Consider the following 21,084-nt stretch of genomic DNA (forward strand, 5'->3'; position numbering starts at 1 on the left):
TTCAACCAGCTTTTGATGTCTGGTGTGAGGTAAGGAGACTTGAGCTTGGTTTGTTACTCTTAGGTGAATGAGTGAATGTGGCTTTTTTCTTTTTCTGTTAGAAAGTGCAGTTCTTATTTTCTGGGTTGACATAGGAAACATTCTTAGTTTCTGTATTAGTATGATAAGACACTTAAGTAAGTAAGGCTAGTACTATTTCTTTTGCCAGGATTTTTGCAAGTCATAGTACCTCAGAAATTGCCAAAATCTTGACATGCTGTGATGATCTACCAGTGGTCAATTCCCTCTCCAAATATAGTGATCTGTTGTATTCTTTGTTCAGCCTGTTTCTTTAATTTTTAAAAGCAACTGTAGCAGAAGTATGGTTTAAAGGGCCAAACCTAAGTAAAGTCTAGGCCTTTTTATTATTTTTCCTCCTGCCCTGGCTTTCCAGACCTTGATAGGTCGTGCTTACATGAAGCCAATCCCTAGCTTCTATGTTTTAACCATTTAATTTTGCTAACGAAAAGACAGCGTGTATCGTATTTATCAATATTGTGGGAACACACATCACTTTCATCATGAATGCTTTTCTGGCAAGCAGGCCTCCACTCTCTACCCTCTTTTTTTGTTTGGTTTCTGTAGGGCTATTGTCAATGTAGGTGGTGATGCCTACTCAAATATGGTCATAGTTAACAGTGGTAGACAAGGATGTGCCTCACTTTTCATTTCTTCTCAGTTGTGGATGTTAGATATATCCAGTTAACTGTTATGTATAACAGTACAGCATCCCCACATATACGGATATTCTGGATCTCCTGGTTATGCTCTGCTATAGGTGGAGTGGGATGGAAAAGCAGACTTTCAGCACTTAGTAGCTTTTTGTTTTTGTTGTTCTGGTATTATTGCTCTTGTTCTATTAAAATGAAACTGAATTTATTTTCTCTTTGAATTAAACTTTTTTTTCTTTTTGGAAAGAATTTCTAGAATGATGGTGAGGAGGAAAAGTAGTCTTTTATGCTTGGATAGAAGGAGAGAGAAATTTTTGTTTAAAAGGTAGATTAGTACAAATTTCAAATGAGAAATAGCAAAAAAGCACTTTAAATCAAGTTGAGGATTTTTTAGTAGTTGATCTGAGGGAAGTTGTCTCTTGACAGTTGAGAAGATATTTAGAAATTTTTGTTTCTACTGCTTGAATATAGATTTGGTTAGTAATGGATTAGAACCCACTGAATAAAATAAATATCAATAGTCCACACTGACCTAAATAAATAAATGAATAAACAAATAAATGGGGGAGAAAGGACAGCTCTTCCTTGCAGTAGAATTCTGATTAACAAATACAGAATGAATGATGGAAATAGAAAATCATCATTAAGCAAATACCACAGTAATAATTACTGTAGGCAAGAATTATCGATAGATACAAAAATTAGTGGACAAAGGTATGATGGGAAACAGGATATTTGCAGAATCCCAAAATATCTCCCTACAAGATACTTGTTGATTACAAAAGGTGGAGAAATCTGACAGATACCACCTTAGCCAAGTTAAAAAGTTAATATCACCAGTAATGGAACAGGTTGTCCTCATGTACTTCCTCATGGCCCAACATCACTTCTGGGATATTCTTAGCAAAAATGTACAGCCTCGACCTAATTATGAGAAAGCATCAGGCAAACCCAAATTGGAGAACATTGTACAAAATAAACAGCCTGGACTCTTCAAACATGTCAATGTCGTGAAAGGCAAAGACACCGAGGAACTGCCACAGATTGGAGAAGGCTAAGGAGACATGATAACTAAATGCTAGGTGGTCTCCCAAATTGGATCTTGGACTAAAAAACAGTTATTAGTACAACAATTTGTGAAATTTGAATAAGGCTTGCAGATTGTTTAATTATTTTGTATCAATGTAAATTTTATTATTTCTATAATTAACTATGGTTATATAAGGTGTTGACATTAGGAGAAGATGGGAGAATGGGATTTAGGAGCGATTTTTGTAACTTTTGTAAGTCTAAAATTGTTTCAAAATAAAGTTAAAAAGGAATGTTCTGGTATAATTTTGAATTTTTTTGTTGGCAGGAAGAGGATAATTGTATACCACAAGACACCTCTTTATAATCTCTTCTATTATTCTCTAGGATTTTCAGTTTTGTAATCAATTTTAGAGTCCTTGTGTTTTGTTTTGTTTTTTTTAGAAAGGTGTAGCCCTTTAACCTGTGGCCTCATTGAGCCTTCAATAAGCATCCTAACACATTTATTTCAATTTTAAAATTGTAGAAGATCTTGAGCGATAGTGCCTTAGCTCCAAATGGCCGTGGAACCAGGAATTTAACACTTTGGATTATCTTTTTTACCAGGTCCAGCTTTTTCTCGTCTAAAGCCAAAGGTGTAATAGAAACATCTCAGAAAATTAGTCTCATCTATGAAATCCAACAAATGATAAGATGGAGGAATAGATATTTAAAAAAAAAATTATATGTATTTCTTGCCTTCTGAGTAATTTAAGTTCCTTGGAGGCAGCTTCTGTGTCTCCTGTCCTCACATGTGTCCCCAAGCTTCCAGTCAGTGCTTTACTCATAGTAGATGTCAAGTATACACAGAAGATGCAAGTCTATGTGGTGGGGGCTGGGGAAGAGAATGATGTGTTCTGGGGGTTATCTTTACTCCAAAAGGATCAAACAGAGTCAGAAGTGACAGAACCTTTTGTGATCACAAATTTCAATAGAAAAATTGATTTACCTTATTAAGGCTTAATTCCGTATAAACCTTTGACCTATAAAATAATAAATAGGAGATTCAAAGTGGAGTAAGAGACAAAAAAAAAATTAGAGACCTCTGACTTCCCTGTTGGCGATGTGTCCTCTGATGAAATTTATCTTTCTAATTTAAAATTAAACATCCATCTCTACTGTTGTTGACTTTTTACTGCATTAATTTCTGTCATTTTTCTCATTAGCTTTTCATCTGTGTCTAAAATATCTTATCTCCTGTTTGCTTTGTCTTCTGTAAACTGCATTTGACTTAGCTGTTATATAAATTACTTGTCATTGAAAAAAATCAGAATTTTTAGAGATTGACCTTGAGGGGTTGGAAAAGGTCTTCAGCCCAGAAACTAGTTTAGATGGGGGCAAGTAGGGTACAGGACTGTCCCACAGAATCAAAGACCTCAAATGGCTTTTTGCGGGGAAGAGTGTTAAAAATAGACTTATAGAATATCACTGAGATCTCTCGGGCCCAGATGGTATCACCTCCCAAGTCACCATGGCCCACAAGTTGAGTAGTATTAGATCTTTTGTTGTCCATCTACAATGAATCAATGACTAAGTCAGGAACCGAACTCTGATTCCTTAATGCTCCCATCCCTTCACTTGCCTGGACCTTTTCTCTCCAACTCTGCATTTTATTTGAGACACCATTGTCTTTCAGGAAAGATGTCCGGGTATCATTATAACAGATGAAACAAAACTTGCTTTCAGTATAATAAAAGTCTAACCATACTTTAAAAAAATTATCATAAAATACATATCATATAAAATTAACTATAATGTTTTACAATGATTGCTAAGGAGCTTTTATTTAAGGTGCCAGATGAAAATGCATCATTTTCTCCCCAGCTGGAGTAAAATGTTATAATTAAATTAAATTTATGTTTTACCATATTTTTCTCGGAATAGAGAAGGCTGAACTTGCCTGTTTTGTGGTTCTTCGTACATTTTAGCTAATTTAGTTTAATTCATTTGCAAAATAAACGTGTATTTTTTTGTGAGAGGGAGGGGTAGATTTTGAATACCTTTTAAAGTATATTGTATTTGTTAAGTACGGTTTTAGCTGCCTCATTTTTTTACTCCGGTTTTCTCAAAGCAGACTTCCTTCTATCAGTTGCAAGAACTTTCATCTAGATATATTTTATACCAAAAAATATGTAATGCTTTAGAGTTGTAATTGCCAAGGCTAAGACTGTGTCCTGTATCAACTTGTTGAATGTCTGGAAGCCTAATATCAGATCCTTTGATTTTCTCAGTTATAAATCTTTTAAGCAACATCAATATACTTATATGTTGACGTCAACGGAATTACTATTTTTAGAATGCCAGTTTAAGAGCAGTTAGCTTCTCCTGCATCTGCCTTTGAAATGTAATTTAAAAATGATTAATCTGAAATGTCATTTGGTTAGGTATGAATCATTGTTGTTTACTAGTAAACCTTTGGTTCATATTACTGTCTGAAGTGGAAATGGGAGTCTAGCCACAAGAAATATTTTAGGTATTTCTTTTCTCCCAGGACATGGATGGCAGTGAGTGATAACCAAGGACCCGAAGAAGTTATTTTTGGTCAGAAGAAATGATTTTAATAATACTTAGAAGGTATTATTCCCTAGGTGACTAATGAAATTTTCATAATTCCTGAGGCACTATCTGCCTGACTTTACTTTTAAGGGTTCTAAAGCTAGAACCTAATCATTTTACAGTTTCTTAAATGAGTGTAGAGAGAAAAGGAGCATCTTTTGTACATATACACAAATGATTTGGGAAGTCCAAAAATTGGGTTGTCTGGCCTTAGTAGTCGCTAATAAAAGAATGGAAGGTGATCAGTGAGTTCTATGAATGGTGCCATGAGCAGCGGCTCCCAGCCGCGGCAGAGGATTGGGGATGGTTTGGGAATTGCTGCTTGTGTTACTGCATGAACAGTGTAGAGAAAAAGAAATTTGCAAACAACTGGTATGGAGAGGATTCAGTAAGCCAAACAAGAAGGAGAGGTCATAAAAGGCTGGTAATTCGAGGCTCTGTGATGACTGAAATCTCATCTTTCTAATTCTGGTTTCAGATTGCCTGTTTGGTACCTGTGGATCAGTTTCAGCTTTATCAGCGGTTAAAATTTGAACGAGGTATGTATACACTGTTCTTTTCATCCTGATGGTGAATGTGGTTTATATGTGTCATCTGTATACTCACCTGCAGGAAAGATTAAGGCAGCTGTGGGCTGTCAGCAAAGCCACCAGGGTACTCTGAAAGGGGAAAACAGTCATTGCAACATAAAATTTCAGCTTTCTCAGCCACAGCCAGAAAAAATGCAGACTAACAGGAAATAGAACTTTCTTTATGTTAGTTGTTTTGTATTCTTAATTTGGCTCAAGTGAGAGAAGTTCTGCAAAAATTGGGTAGTTTCACAATAACAATATGACAAAAGAAAGTGACCTTCAAAATGGATTTTACCACCAATTTGCCCACTCTTGAAGGTCACTTCAAGACAATCAGCCCAAACATTTTTACTGCTCCTTATAATATTCGCCATTTGTTCTTTTGATACTACATTTGTAATCATAGTAATGGCTCAGTGTATCATTCTAATGTGGTTTACAATGTGTTAGACTAATTTTCTTTCTGACTTTGGCCTTCGAGTAAGTTATATAGCTTTTCTATTAAAACTGCTTTTTTATCTGTAGGAATTATTTTTTTACTCCTTTTGGTTTCTCATAGCTCTTTCTTAGGAGCCCTTTCCCTCCTGTCACACCCTAATATGTTCTTGAACTAAATGGTCTATTTTTCCATGTCTAAGAAGTAGAAGAAAGTTGTTTGCCCTAGAAATCATCAGACTGGAGTGGTCTCGTCGACTGTATAAAATAAACTCTAATCTAGGGTGAACATACAGTTTTCTGATTGCTAACTTTTTTGTGTGTGTGTGTGAGGAAGATCAGCCCTGAGCTAACATCCGATGCCAATCCTCCTCTTTTTTTGCTGAGGAAGATTGGCCCTGGACTAATATGCATGCCCATCTTCCTCCACTTTATATGGGACCCTGCCACAGCACGGCTTGACAAGCGGTGTGTTGGTACGCACCTGGGATCCAAGCCTGCGAACCCCGGTCCGCTGGGGTGGAGTGTGCGCGCTTAACCGCTTGCACCACCAGCCCGGCCCCTGATTGCTAACTTTTTAATCAGGGTTAATAAAGTCTAGAGGTAAGTGTAGGGGGAAAAATGAACATTTATCTTTCCTGTGCCAGTAAGTGTGGTAAACACAATCACCTTTATCTCATTTAATTTTTGCAATTACCCTGACAGATAATTCTTACATGAAAAAAGAAAGAAAACCACGCAGAGCATGAAGGGAGGAAGAGTAGGAATACTTGCAGGGGATGCAGGATGATATTCACTACCTAGGCCCAAGGTTTGGTCCAGTCTCATAGGCTTGTTTTTTTTCAGCAAGCCAAAAGCAGATGCTTCTTTTATGGGTCGCTCATTTAACTAAATTTATAAGACTGATATATTAAGGTAGAATTTACTAAAACATTCCTGGTCTAGATTACTTGAATTACATTTTTGCCCTATAGGAAGATGCAGGTAGGAGGCTAGGAAATAGTTAGAATGTTGTGGTGAACAGGGAATCAGAACCAGCAGAGTCAGATGGACTTTAGGTTTAATGGAGGAAGACAGCCTGGTGCATCTGTCCTGTGTGGATTCTGAGCTAACTAGAGAAATTCATGACGGAGTAAGTTTATATTGGCTCTCCCTAATCCGTCCACGTGAGCTAATTAGATTGAGCATTATAATACCAGATGCTGATTTATTGGATGTGAGAGCCAGAGATGATAATGGTATCAAACAGCTACCCTGCCATTCTCCTGATATCCTCTTTATCCCAATATCCTCCTTTATAAGAATAAGTAACTGTTGGAACATAGACATTCCAAGTATTCACTCCAGGGATGGATGTGGCTGGTAATCAGGGCCATGATTTGAGGGCTTTTATCTGGAGAAAGTCAAAGAGTTAGGTTGGATTTTCAGGCTGCTGCTTTTTTTTTTTTTTTTTTTTTTTGTGAGGGAGATCAGCCCTGAGCTAACATCCGTGCTAATCCTCCTCTTTTTTTTTTTGCTGAGGAAGACCGGCTCTGAGCTAACATCTATTGCCAATCCTCCTCCTTTTTTTTTTCCCCAAAGCCCCAGTAGATAGTTGTATGTCGTAGTTGCACATCCTTCTAGTTGCTGTATGTGGGACGGGGCCTCAGCATGGCCGGAGAAGCGGTGCGTGGGTGTGTGCCCGGGATCTGAATGCGGGCCGCCAGTAGCGGAGCGCGCGCACTTAACCGCTAAGCCACCGGCCGGCCCTCAGGCTTCTTCTTAAACGTTCAATCTCTTAGACTTGTCAGTCTCACCAGCCCTACTCAGTAACCGGGACTCAGCCGTTTGTAGTATTCTCCGCCTCTCCTCTCCCATGACCACCAACCTCCTCCCCACCCGCCCCGCTGCTGCCCCATCAGCCCCGAATTTCTCATTGTTTACATTTTACGGACATACTTATTAGCTAAAATGTCTTTTTGTAATTAATTAGACAAATTCTGATAGTATCTGGAATTAAAACTTTCTGTGAGTTTGTTCTCACTGATGAGTATAAATTTTTAGTGTATTTTAAAAATAGTTGCTCAGAGCCTGGATGAGAATGCTGGCTCTACCACTTTCTAGCTGTGTGCCCTTGGGCAAGTTACTTAATTTCTGTACCTCAATGTCCTCATCTGTAAAATGAGGATAATAGTGGACCCTATCCCATGGGGTTGGGATGAGGATTAAATGAATCAATACATGTAAAGCACTTCCTTCAGTACTTCCTGTGTCTCAGTGTTCAAAATATTAACAGTTGTTAGTAATAAAAATACTAATAACTTAAGAGTAGCACCTTTTACATTAGCATATATTTAAGTTTCTTGTCCTATTCATTTTTTTCCAAGATTAATCATAACATTCTCTAGGAAATATCCTCATATTGAGATAGATATTATGAACATCTTGTTATCAATGGGATTAGAACACTTGAAGTTAATTGGCTACATCCATATTTTTTTTTTTTGGTATTGTACAGTCCATGAGTTTGGACATATTTATAATGACGTGTATCTACCGTTATACTATCATACAGAGCAGTTTCACTGCCCCAAAAATCCTCTGTGCTCCACCTACGCATCCCTTTCTCCTCCCTAACCCCTGGCAACCACTGATCTTTTTACTGTCTCCATAGTCTTGCCTTTTCCTTAATGTCATATGGTTAGAATCATACAATATGTAGCCTTTTCAGATTGGCTTCTTTCACTTAGTGATATGCATTTAAGTGTCACATCCATCTTTACAGTGTGGCTAGCCTTGCCATAGGTGAGGTACAAATGGAAAATCATTGGCCCAGACTCGCACTCTTCCCCAGATAGCGCTTGGATAGATGTCACCATGCTCTGCTTTGTGACTGGGACTTTTTGAGGTTCTCGCAGTGCTCAGCCTTACTTCTGATTGACTTTTTTCTTCATTAGATGTGATAATATATTCACTCTGGTTACAATCAAGTTGGGCAGGCCTTGGAGCCAGTCTTTTTTATAGGTGGTCTTGCATATCTCTGCTTTGATGCATTATAAACTGATCAAATAATTTTACTCATACGTGGAATTTATTTTTTCCCCCAAGTTCTAGGCAGATTCCCCACTATAGATCCCGTGAATTGACAATTGATTTTTTTGTTCTTATTTTATAGATAAAGAAACTGCAAATTGGAGAGGTTGAGACTTGCCTAGGATCACATAGACTATGTCTAAGCTTCCTCATCTATAAAAATGTTTAAATTCTATAATTTTTTATTGGGGTAAAATATATAAAGAAACATAAACATAAAATTTACCATTTCATCCATTTTAGGTGTACAATTCAGTGGCATTTAAGAACATTCACAATGTGCAACCATCACTACCATCTATTTCCAAAACTTTTATCACTCCAAGAAGGAACTCTGTAACCATTAAATAATAACTTGCCATTCCCCTCTTCTCCCAGCCCCTGGTAACTTCTAATCTACTTTCTGTTCTGTGACTTTGCATAGTCTAGATATTTCATGTAAGTGGAATTGTACAATATTTTCCTTTTGTTTCTGGCTTATTTCAGTTAGTATAATGTTTTGAAGGTTCATCCATGTTGTAGCATGTATCAAAACTTCATTGCTTTTTCTGGCTGAATAATATTCCATTGCATGTATATATACCACATTTGGTTTATCCATTTCTTTGATGATGGATACTTGGGCTGTTTCTACCTTTTGGCTATTGTGAATAATGCTGCAACAAACATTGGGGTACAAGTATCTGTTCGAGTCCCTGCTTTCACTTCTTTTGGATATATAACCAGAAGTCGAATTGCTGGGTCATGTGGTAGTTCTCTGTTTAGTTTTTGAGGAACTGCCAAAATGTAAATCTCTGTAATTTAAATTTACATTTAATTATATATTTTTACTATTGTAATGTAGGGAAGTGTGTTAAATTGGGAAGTATGTTAAATCTTGTGACCATTTGGTTCAACTCCCTCATTTTATAAAAAAGAAACTGAAGCCCAGAGACATTTTAATCTTAGGTGATTTTGGAATTTGTAATTATGCAATTCTTTATTATCATCCATTACAAATAATTATTTTTTGCAAATAGACATTCCAAGTAAGAGTAAGTTTAAGTTAATACAGTGCTACATAATGGAATTTACTGATTGGAATAATATTTATCTAAACTGTATACCTCATATTTACATAATAGACTACATATTTACTTCAAGGTTTACCAGCTAGGTGACTTTGAGGTCTATGCCAAGAAAATATTTTATGTGGAACTCTTTAGAAGGGGATCTTGGGATGCATTAAATACTAGTATTGTGAATGGATTAAATGACTAACTGGTGGAAAGTAAAACTCGTCGGCTTGGGCTCTGAGATAGAATTGTAGAGATTGTTGTTCCTCTGAAAAAATGTAGAATCAGATTAGTGGCAGCCCTCTATCTTAGTTATAAAAATTATCCTTTGTTTTGTCCAATTCTTATTGCCTACCAAGTTCTCTTCTTAGTTTTTAGTTTGTCATCCAGTGTTTTAATTGTCCTCTGCTTTATGTTACGTATATGATTAGCTTGCCTTTTATGTCTTTGTTTTCATCCAAGTCTTTGTAGGGAAAAAACCTTTTGAATAGAAATGGGCCCAAATCATCACTCTGTTTACAGAAAGCAGAGAAGTACCATTTGGCATTGACTGGTTATTCTGTGAATCTACTTTCCATCCATCTGTGACTTTTCCATTGGCTACTACTGTGTTTGTGGCTTTCCTTTTCTGTGTCTGTCTTCCAGTATTAACAGAGAAAAGGAAATGCTAAGTTGGGCATGTGTTCGTGATTACTGCTTTACTTTCTACTGGTTCTCAAAGCACATGCCTGATGATTAATGCTAGATTTTTGATTGCCTCTTATTTCTAGAATCTACTTTTTCAAAATAGTTTTTTAAAAAATTGGGTTAAGATTATCCATTTCTAGTCTTTCAGCACTTTTCCTATTTTGTGTGACCCTGTTTTACTTATTGTAACTGCAAGTTGCTTCAGTTCCTTGGTAGGTTCACGTGGCTGTTCTTGGATATTTGTATTATCATATAGTGATTAGAAACTCTTACAAATGGTTTAAGAGCCATAGTGTTCTCCTTCATAAAAAAGTGAAGTAAAAAAGGAATTTGTTCTCCTGTTGTTATCTGTTAATCCTACTGCATTCACTCGTGTATTCAGTATGTACTTATTTATGTACTGAGTATCTGTTATGTCCCAGGTGCAGTTCCAGATGCTGCTTCGAGCTATGGTTCCATCTTTCTTTGAAAGCCCTTTTGTTCTCAGCGTTTTTCACAAGCCTTTTTTCATTTTGAGTCTTAACGTTTATGAGATGGCTCTGCGAGTTTTATCTTGCCTTTTATTTGTCCTTGATAAAATGCTCCCACCCCATCTTTTGTGTCTGATCATTCAGGTTTTATCTCACCAGAGCTCCTTGTATAGTTATTTGGTTTCTTTTAGTGTTTTTTCTTTGTAAGACTGGGTGATACTTCATCACCTTATTGTCAGTTCAGTTTTATTTTTTAACACCTCCATCTCTCATTAGTCATCTTCCTTTTCATAGTTTCTGCTCACAAGCCCCATTCTTATCATCTCTGTGTGTGTGTGTTTTCTTTTTGAGCCTGCTTTTCTGGTGTTTTGTGGTAAATGTGTGACTAAGTCTAGGGTTTCCTTCCTAAGCTATTCTGTGCTTTCACATGATAACACTTTCTCCACTTCACGCTTCCTCTACTTTACCATCCAGTTCTTTCTTGTTGATCAGTTTTAAATCTAAAACAACACCCCCTAGGTGTTTCAGCTTTCCTCTGAAAAACTAAAGTATCTGCAAGAAAAGACATTTATTAGCAGGTAGGGTGAGATTTCTAAAGAAGACCTGAATGAGAGGCACAATGTTAAGTGTTTCCCTTTCCCTGTACTCTTCCATTTCCTCATCTGTAAAATGGGTAAATAATGGAATGATTATCCTAAGGCTCTAGTAGAGAATAAATGAGTTTGTAGTGTGTCTGTCACAGTGTGCATTCAATAAATTATTACTGCCATTATTATTGTTGTTGTTGTTGTTACTCATCACTACCACCACCAAATCTTCTCCCCTGTTTTCTAAACTATACCAAGAAAGCATCTTCCAGGATCCAGATCATACCTTGGACTGAATATATACTACAATAATATCATTTTTGCTTTCTTTTCATCTTAATCCAATTTTTTTCCAGCATGTTTCCATCCTTATTGTCCTAGATTCTAGAGAGTTGTGTAGAAACTTGATAATCAATGCTAATTCCTTACACCACCCGTCATATCAGTTTCCCTCACAGTACACTCTTACTCTAACCATGAATCCACCTTCTCTGACCACCTCCAAAGAGATCCTGACTTGCTGAAATGGAGCATTCAAAGTTGCTGCTTTAAAGAGAAAAGGTTCCCATGATGATAGAGGGACTTAAAATCTATTTAATAATATGACTATGTTTCTACATAGAGAATGGTGTTCTAGGAGTAAAAAGGCCTGATCCCATTATATACTTATTAACCATGAATTATGCAAACTCCTAACTTCTGTAGGTCTTAATATAACAGTGTTAGACTAGATAACCTGGAGAGTTGTTTCCAAATTTGAAATTCTGTGGTTCTCTTCAACTATCTTGAAAGCAACCCCTCTGCCAATGGCCACCTCTGTTTGAGTACATTTACTGTAGCAGGTGTTAATTCCGATCAGATTAGTTTAATTGCATTTTAACTATGTGCGGAAGACCTTTGTTCTTTGAGATATCAGAAAGCAAGTTCACTTTGGCATAACTAAAAATGCAATGGGTCATAAAAGTTGAAACAATTTGATTTATTTCAGTTGATAATTAAATTAGGTTGGGTGCATGGTGTTTCCTTCAATAATAAAAATTCATGTGATGTCTTTTTTGGCACAGCCTCACAATGGTAGAGAATGGCAGAAAAATACTCGTGTCAGTTGAGAGAATATACAAGAGAATAAAAAGCAAACTCTACATATCTAATGCTGATAGTTCCAGGTGGGAAAACCAAGGTTCTTGAGTTCAGTTTTTGAAAACTGAAAACAATCACTGGAGTCAAACATGGTCTTTAGGTCTCGTGGCAGTTTTATACTCTTACAATATTTCTATTTCCCAATAATTGTCAGAAGTAGAAAATAGTTTTAAATGGCGTTTCCTGCCTTGCAAAATTTATATGAACAAGCAGAGTCTTAAGGTCAAATAGTCATGGGGCTTGACTTCAGTAATCAATTCTCATTTTCATAAGTAAATTCCAGTTCAAGTATGAATTTGTCTGTCTCTGATGTAAGTATGTTACAATCAGTCACTCCTAAATCATGTTCATATTAAAGTGTTGGGGACACTATTAGTTGGGGGCTGATTTACACAGATCCCTGGTTTCTCTTTTTCTGGTTTTCTCAACTTTTCATCTCAAAGCTGCGTGACACTTTCGTTACTGCCTATGCAGAAGAAATAGTTGAATATGCATTAGTTTATTTTTTTCCAACTTTGGAAAAGAAATTTGAAGGGAGAAGAAAATAAACCTTAAACATTTTGGATAATTGTGCTTTTTGTTTATCTCCATAATTACTGTGTTTCCTGGGCCAAAAACCAGGAGATAGAATTGAATTCATAATAATAATAATAATAATAATAATAATAATAATAATAATAATAATAATAAATGTTTTAAAACGTCTGCCAATAACCCTGTGGGACCCCCTTTCCCCTCAAACTCCTCTCAGATGGATGGTGTGGAGGAGAGAGTGGAGAAGATGGCTCTTGCTCATGTGATCGCGATGTGGCTACCACCTGGTGTCCATCAATCTGTTCCTCTTTGGCTTGGGTTCTGGAAAGTCCTGTTAGCTGCCAGGGTTGCCAATGTCTGATGCCCCTTCAGCGTTTTTTCGTTTTCTACTGATCTGGCCTCTTGGCCCCACTTGTGGTACACTCTGTTACTTGAGGTATATAAAGCAAAATTGTGCTCTGAATGGCATATTGGAATTATAATAATTTTTAAAAAATAAGTCTTTTAGCTTCTATTAACTTTTATTTGTAGCTGCTCTTCTAGGAGCTGGGCTGAAGGGTAATCTGAAGGGCAGATGCCGTGCTGTGCTCAGATACCTTTTCAGTGTAACTGGCCAGACTTGTATGTCTGGATCCCTGTTCCAATGGAGGAAGCCCTTCTCCAAGAGACCCCAATATGCCCTGTGCAAAAATCTCTCTGGACAGTTGTTTCTGTTCTTCAGAAATATCTGAATGCAGGACTGAACAGTATGGAACCTTGCCATATATGCTATCATTATCTTTTATTACCATAGGGAATTGATCTACAGATACTATTTCTTACACTTCTGTTATGTGGCTTCATTCATTTATTCAATGAATACCATGTTCCAGGCATCTTTCTAGGTCAGTGGTTGTCAACTGGGATGACTGCATCCAGCTGCATCTCTACTAGGAAATCTTGATAGTTTCACCTTCAAAATATGCTCCAAATTTTTAGTGCTTCTATTTCTAACCTATAATCCAGTGCATATCTTGGGTTAGACCACTACAATAGCCTCCTAATCCATCTCTCTGCTGCTACTTTGTTCCAATACCATCTGTTTTTCCTACAATAGCCAGGGTAATCTTCTAAAAATGGCAATCATCTCATGGCACCCTGCTGATCAAAATGGCTCTCCCCTCCAATGGCTTCTCATCATGCTTTGGCTTTATCCTCATAATCTGTGATCAGGCCTTGACTATTGTTACCATTTTATCTCCTATGACTCTTCCCTCTGCTCACTTAGTTCCTTGTAAATTTGACTCTTTCAGATCAAAATCATGTGTAGATTGGCTACTTATACATAGTTCTAACCTATAGACTTAAATGTGATTTCTAAAAATGTAGAGCTATAAATAACTATCAAAAGCAGAACTAGTGTTTGCTCAACGTTATCTGGTTCTCACAAATGTAACAATCCCAAAGGCTTATCTCTAGCCATTCTAACCCAGTTGAAAGAGTAGAAAGTGGACACTTGAGCTGAAGTGTCTCTGTCATGAATCAAAAATAGAGAAGGCAGAGAGAAAAACATGTAAGTATTCTCTGTGCCTTTAGGCCCAGAGGCACCAATATATCTTTTCTTCTCATTCAAAAATGTCCTTCATGAATTTCTGTAGAAGACCTGTGTGTGGTCATTTGACGACAAGGGGTAAATCTCTTTAGTCTTGTCTCTATCTCCAGTAAGAGAAATTGAGTCACTATACTTTTGAATGTTCCACCTTAACTCCTTGTTAACTTACTCTGCTCCTTACTTTAACGTAGAAATATAAAGCTGGGAGGACTTTCTGGAATTTGGCTAGGTTTGTCTCTTTTCCCCAGAAAAGTTATTTACTCTGCGTCAATGGTTTCTCAGGAAGACGATGGCACAGCTTTGGCAAGTATCTTACATAACCAGAGCAGTATTGAAAAGCCGTAGGACAATCTCAAGAACCTGTGTAAAAAGCATCTGTGCCGGGGGGCCAGCCCTGTGGCCTCGCGGTAAAGTTCAGCATGCTCCGCTCTGGTGGCCTGGGTTTGGTTCCCAGGCATGGACCTACACCACTAGTCAGCGGCCGTGCTGTGGTGGCGTCCACATACAAAAAAGAGGAAGACTGGCACAGATGTTAGCTCAGGCGAATCTTCCTCAGCAACAACAAAAATCTGAACCCAGAAGCCAACATTTACATAAACAAATGATATTGTGTTGCTCCTCTGAGTGCCTCGTATTGATGGACATTTCTCTAGGCTTTAATTGTGTCAGATTCTAACTAGCAGTGCTTTTTTTAAATTTAAATTATGTAAAAAGGGGGCTGATGGGAGAAGGGTGCTCTGTTTGAGAGAAGTAATTGGTTTAAATTGGTAGATATCTGATCTTTGTTTTCTCCCCTGACCCTCTGTGTGGATAAAGGGGAAGTTATAATTTTGGAAGTGCTATATGTAAAGTTTCGTGTTTTGCCGTGTCAACATCTTTCCAAATGTAGAGAGCCCCTGACTGACGTGGGTGGAGATGTATGGTCTAATATAGATCGTAACATACTTTCAACACCAGGACTGATATTGGACGATTTTAGTGTGCTATGCACCTCTGTTGATGAGTGTACTAGAAGAGAATGGAAAATAAATTCCAGTGCAAGGCAATTCAAGATGGTATTATTATAAGTTAATTGTTTGCAGAGGAGTATATCTATGCTTTTGAAAAACCCAAGAATTACTGGTTTAAATTAATAGGTAACATCCCATCACTGTGTCAGGTAAATTGGAGCACACAAATAGAATAAGAAATAGCCCATGCCTACAATCTAAAGAGAGAAAGGCTATCTTTCTCTAGAAATGACTAGAGAACAGCAATGAACAAGATGAGGATTCTGTGACACCAAAATTAAGACAAGCACGTAGAAGTAGGTCCTTTAAGAATGGATAAATAGGCTATGACGTCGTAAAGATGAGAGGGGATTTTTAGAGGGAAGGAAAAGCATAGAATGAGAATTGTATATATGGAGAAGAAGGTGAAACAGAGGAATTTTGGGTATATTTCAATGTTATAAAAAGTAAACAATTTTCCAGGGGACAGCTTAGTTCCAGAATTATTTTATTAGTCTGTTGTTCATATGCCAGATTGAAAGTAGCCTTTTTAAACTACCTTTTAAAAATTATAAAAGTTGTATTGGTCCTGTTTTTTTAAATTCAAGTTTAGTAATAAAGCGAATCTTTGCCTCTTCCCCCAACCTCTCTTCCCTTTACTTAAGGGTAACTGTTGTTATGTTTCTTAGATATTCTTCTGGAGATGTTAAAACATATTTCTATATATACATACTTTTATAAACATAGTTCATTTTTACTCTTCTTCAATCTACTTTTTTGACTTAGCAATATATCTTAGAGATCTTTCCATATTGTCACATTGATTTACCTTATTTTTTAAAAAGTTCCCTTGTGTTCAACTATATGAATTGTACATTATTTGTCTACTAACCTACATAAAAACCTTATCAATCTGGCAGAGTGTGTTAACTTTTTAAAAAAGTTAATAAATAATAAAAATAAATTTTTATTATGGTAGATAAGGTTTTCTATAGGCTAATGTATACAGTATATATTTTATTTCTATTTACATACATACGTTTCCATGTACCTCATGGGTTTAGAATAGAATGATAAAATCATTGGGTTGGAAGAAACTTTCAAGGTCCTCTTGGACATGAAGCTTTAATCCCCTTTATAAAATATCTGCCACATGGGAGGAACTATCCTTGTTTGAACTAGGTATTTGCTCACTATTACTTATCAGTTAAGATGCTTTCAGCTGCAAGGAACAGAGTGCCTGACTAAAAGTGGCTTACACAGCAAGGGCCTTGAATTACCTCTCACACAGGAAGTCCAAGGGTAGGCTGTCGCAGGTTTGGTTGATTTAGCAGCTCAACTTGTCTAACTCACTTAGCTTTCACTCAGAGTTCCAGGATTGTTGTCATGGCCCAAGCATCATAACTCCATACAGCTGTGTTCAGAGGCAGGCATACTGAAGGGTGACTCTTCCCGGTATCAAGGAGGAGATCTTGTCCCAGAAGCCCCTTGGTGGACCTTCTCTTACCTCCCATTGGCCAGAATTATGTGACATGCCCAAGCCTTAGCTGCAAGGAAGGCTGAGAAAGCAAATCTCTGGAATACTCTGCCTCTGTAGAGATAGACAAGTGTTCTCAGCAAGAAGGGTTGAAATGGGTTGGGATAGTTATTGAGTAGATACTGTAGAGTTGGCTAGAGTAGCCAATTTCATTTCTGGATAGAGTCAAAATCTATCTTGTAGTAACTCCACTTTTGGTGTTAGTTAAGTTCTATAAGCTATCCCTAAAGAATAAGCCTTCTAATGAAAAAAATAAATAGGAAGCTATAATGTCTCCTTTCTGTGCCTTCCTCCACTCTCCTATGCATGGTCATTTATGTACTGTCATAGTGGAGAAAAATTCAGATCACTGTTTTCTGTGGCTCAGACTCTTCGCTTGCTTTTGTATTGGACTGTGTGTTCTAGCTGCACTGCATACTAAGGTCCTTTCTTTATAGGAGTTCATCAAAATCTATAGTTGCTCCCATATTTATTGTTTCTGCATCTATTGTGCCATCCCAGATACCTGAAATAGTAGGTTGGTAGAAACAAGCAAGTCAGAACATCTACCAAATAATTTTAATTGATTCGAGTTATGAGGACAAGTTGCATCCATGCATCTTTTTAAGGTGATCAGTAGTGATGCCATAAATTTTAACTAGAATATGTGTCTTTCCTTTCCTTTTCCTTCTTTATCATCAAACTTTTAAAACACCTGTGATGTAGAATGGATAGTAAGTAGATATTTGATGGAGTCCTTGGCTCTAAGTAGCATACCAGCCTTCTTATCTTTGGGCTTAGTATTTATGAAGCAGTTATAAGAATTCAGAAGAAATATAAATGGTGGAAATAAAAGGTCAAGACTTTGGGGCATGTGTGTGTCACTGTCCCCTTGACTTTCTAACCAGCCTTCCCAACTTTTTAGGGATCTTAGAGGGTCCATCTCTCTTGGGGTCTGAGGGTCTATGAGTCATATGCTTCCCTTTTCTGATTATATTTGGCCCATCATTACCCACCCCCTACCCCCCCCAAATGATTAGATAAGACGATATGTTTAAGGATGCTCTTTATGAATGAAAACCTATAACAAGCATAGATCCAGTGGTTGCATTTTCTAAGTAAGAGACTAATGGAGACCGTATTTCCTGGAACATTTCAGACTTTTTTCTCCTGATATTGAATTTGTAAAATTATTACCTTTAAAACTAAGCTCATACTAAATACCTTCATTTCCTTTTTGCATCACCCTTTGGGTTTATTTGCCTCCTGCGTAGAAATTTCCAAGAATCACAAGCCTTAGGAGATTTAAGGCTAGAATCTCATCAGTTCAAAATTTGCAAAATACATTGGTTCAGAGAAAAAAGGGCTACTCTACCCCTCAGATAACATCATTTTTCACATGATATGTTCCTTTAAAGGTCATATTATGTGACAAGAACACAGAGTCTGTTCTTGAATAGAAAATGGAAAGCTGAACAAGATTTGTAAACACTTGAATAGAAAGACAGTTGTCCACTCCCCGACCCTATCTTCTTTGCTGTATGTCACATGGATCTAGCCAATGTGGTGTATGACTGACTATCATTTTATGGTCCGTGAAAGTTCCTACCTTTTGTGTTTAGAGCATGTGGGTCTTTTGTAAATTGTCCCTAACTAGAATATTTATTGACAGCTAATCTGACTTCTTCGCCAAACCATGCCAGACACTGTTTGGTCCCTAAACTATTTTGATTCTTCCTTGATATATATATTTTTTTTTGTGAGGAAGATCAGCTCTGAGCTAACATCCATGCTAATCCTCCTCTTTTTGCTGAGGAAGACCGTCTCTGAGCTAACATCTATTGCCAATCCTCCTCCTTTTTTTTTCCCCCTCAATGCCACAGTAGATAGTTGTATGTCATGGTTGTACATCCTTCTAGTTGCTGTATGTGGGACGCGGCCTCAGCATGGCCGGAGAAGTGGTGCGTCGGTGCGCGCCCGGGATCCGAACCCGGGCCGTCAGTAGCAGAGCGCCCGCACTTAACCACTAAGCCACGGGGCCGGCCCTCTTCCTTGATCTTTAATTTCCCTCTAAACAACAGAAGAAACCTCACTATCTATTTCTCACTGCCTGAAAGGACAAAATCTTTTGTGAATGTTTTTTCTTTTGCTGTGGTAGGTCCTTCATGCCAAATTTTCCTTCAAGACAGTACCCAAAATAATTGTAGAAGGGACTTGAGACTTTTGTCTATTTTTTGTCAGTACTATTTTTGTCAGCACTATTATGAGTGCTGACAGGTGAGAAATAGTCCAAAATAGTTGCAAATTTTGGTTGGTGAGAACACTCCTTATCTGTTCATAAGGGCATGGTAGCCTACCCTTAGTACCTACTTTGGGAAACGTGGCACGGCTGAGTGACCTTGTAAGTTTGGATACTTGATGAAGACCAGCAGTAGAAATCACCACCGTTGGTTGTAGTAAGCTTCCATTAATGTTAGCGTATAAAAGAATAAATGAAGGGGAGACAGTCTCAAGCTTGAATGAAAGAAAGATAGACCATCACATTTTCTTTCTTTGTGCTCTAGAAGTTCACCTGGACCCCTACCGAACGTGGTGTCCTGTCGCAGACTGTCAGACAGTGTGCCCCATTGCATCAAGTGACCCAGGACAGCCTGTGCTGGTGGAGTGCCCTTCTTGCCACCTGAAGTTCTGCTCGTGCTGCAAGGATGCTTGGCATGCAGAGGTCTCCTGTAGAGATAGTCAATCTGTCGTCCTGCCAACAGAGCATGGGTAAGAAAGGAATTGGAATTATTCGCTAGTTTTCTTAGAAACCCCAAATATGTTGCATGGAGAAGAAGTTATCTTGTGATGGAATTTAGAGATTAGTTATTTCCCTGAAGAACTTTCAAAGAATAATCAAAAAGCATTTCTAAAAGAATTTTAGTTATTGACCCCCAAAGAATCTTCCAGATACTGCTGAAGTTAGACTTTCTATGAGTTTTGATTTCTCTTTATGTAGAGAGGTGCATAGTCCACTGGTTCTTGGTAGGAAGTCAGGGCTTGTCCACAGCCATTTGCTTAGGTACCATTTGCCTGCCATTGATGTACCTCGTTCTTCCTGCTTGCAAAGTGGTGCAGAAATTATTTTCTTACCTGACTAAATTGCCAGCTTGTGAGGTGTGCCAATCATGTCAGAGAGAACACAGCAATAGGAACAATAGCGCTTAAGTGTAGTACAGTGATAAATTTATAGGTACTAGAGGAAAAGAGCTTCTCTCTCAATATTTTTATCCTCTGAAAAGATGGTGCCAAGGTTGAGATTTTGTTATGATGAGACGCAATTAACTCTATACCTTTCAGTATGGAGGTTTTTTATGGCAGCAGCAGTGCCAGAGTGAGAGACCTTTGTGTTTGATCCCTTGCTTTGCTTGAGGCTATGGCTGTTCTGCATCAGCAGGAACAGAACTACCAGTGTTATAGTCCAACTGGCTTAATCACCAGCGCCCTCAGAGTCTGTAGAACCATTTTTCAGGAACAGTAATGCTACCTGGCTATGAGACTGTGCTTGAATCTCAGACCAAACGAATCAAGAGAAAAAAAAAGGATCTAATACACATGGCAGGCACGTGCTCTCTTAGCTAGTACCTCCCACATTTTCACTGCCGTGGCAGTAAGGTCCTCGGGTATCACAGGACAATGTAAAGATCCCAGAGGAGAGAGGATTGAGTTCTGACATTGCCACTTGGTATCTGTGTGACTTCATGCAAGTCACTCAGCCTCTATGAGTCTGTTTCTCCTTTTGAAATAAAAAGGGGGGATTAAAATAGTAACTGTCCCACTGCTATATAAGGTTATTGTGACCAAATCCGATCGTAGATTTGACAACACTCTGCAGGCATGAGTCTCTGTGTGCTGGGTGGTGGTTTTGATGAACAGTAGCCAAAGTGCAACCCAGTGCTATGGCTCACGTAGCCCTCCCTCCCACCCCAATTTGTTCCACTTATTTTCTATGCTCCTTTAGGCTGTGAGCCTGTGCTGGCCTATTCATCTGTTTGGAGCAGGTCTTTTCGATGATATTGGGCATTTATTTTCAAGTATTGATTACTGACTCCCCCAACCTCCT

General features: G+C 37.8%; 1 protein-coding gene across 2 annotated transcripts in view; it reads left to right on the forward strand.

The window, feature by feature from the left end:
* The window catches only part of RNF144B (ring finger protein 144B), a 158,559-nt gene that overhangs the window by 128,311 nt on the left and 9,164 nt on the right, over positions 1 to 21,084 (forward strand). For both annotated transcript variants that reach the window (XM_087438071.1, XM_004432087.3), the window contains exons 4-5: positions 4,813 to 4,873; positions 19,547 to 19,751. In XM_087438071.1, coding sequence (XP_087294197.1) covers positions 4,813 to 4,873; positions 19,547 to 19,751 — 266 coding nt within the window. The remainder of the gene's footprint in view (positions 1 to 4,812; positions 4,874 to 19,546; positions 19,752 to 21,084) is intronic.

Source organism: Ceratotherium simum, chromosome 13, assembly GCF_057802395.1.
Source record: "Ceratotherium simum simum isolate JZ-2026a chromosome 13, ASM5780239v1, whole genome shotgun sequence".
Lineage (NCBI taxonomy): Eukaryota > Metazoa > Chordata > Mammalia > Perissodactyla > Rhinocerotidae > Ceratotherium > Ceratotherium simum.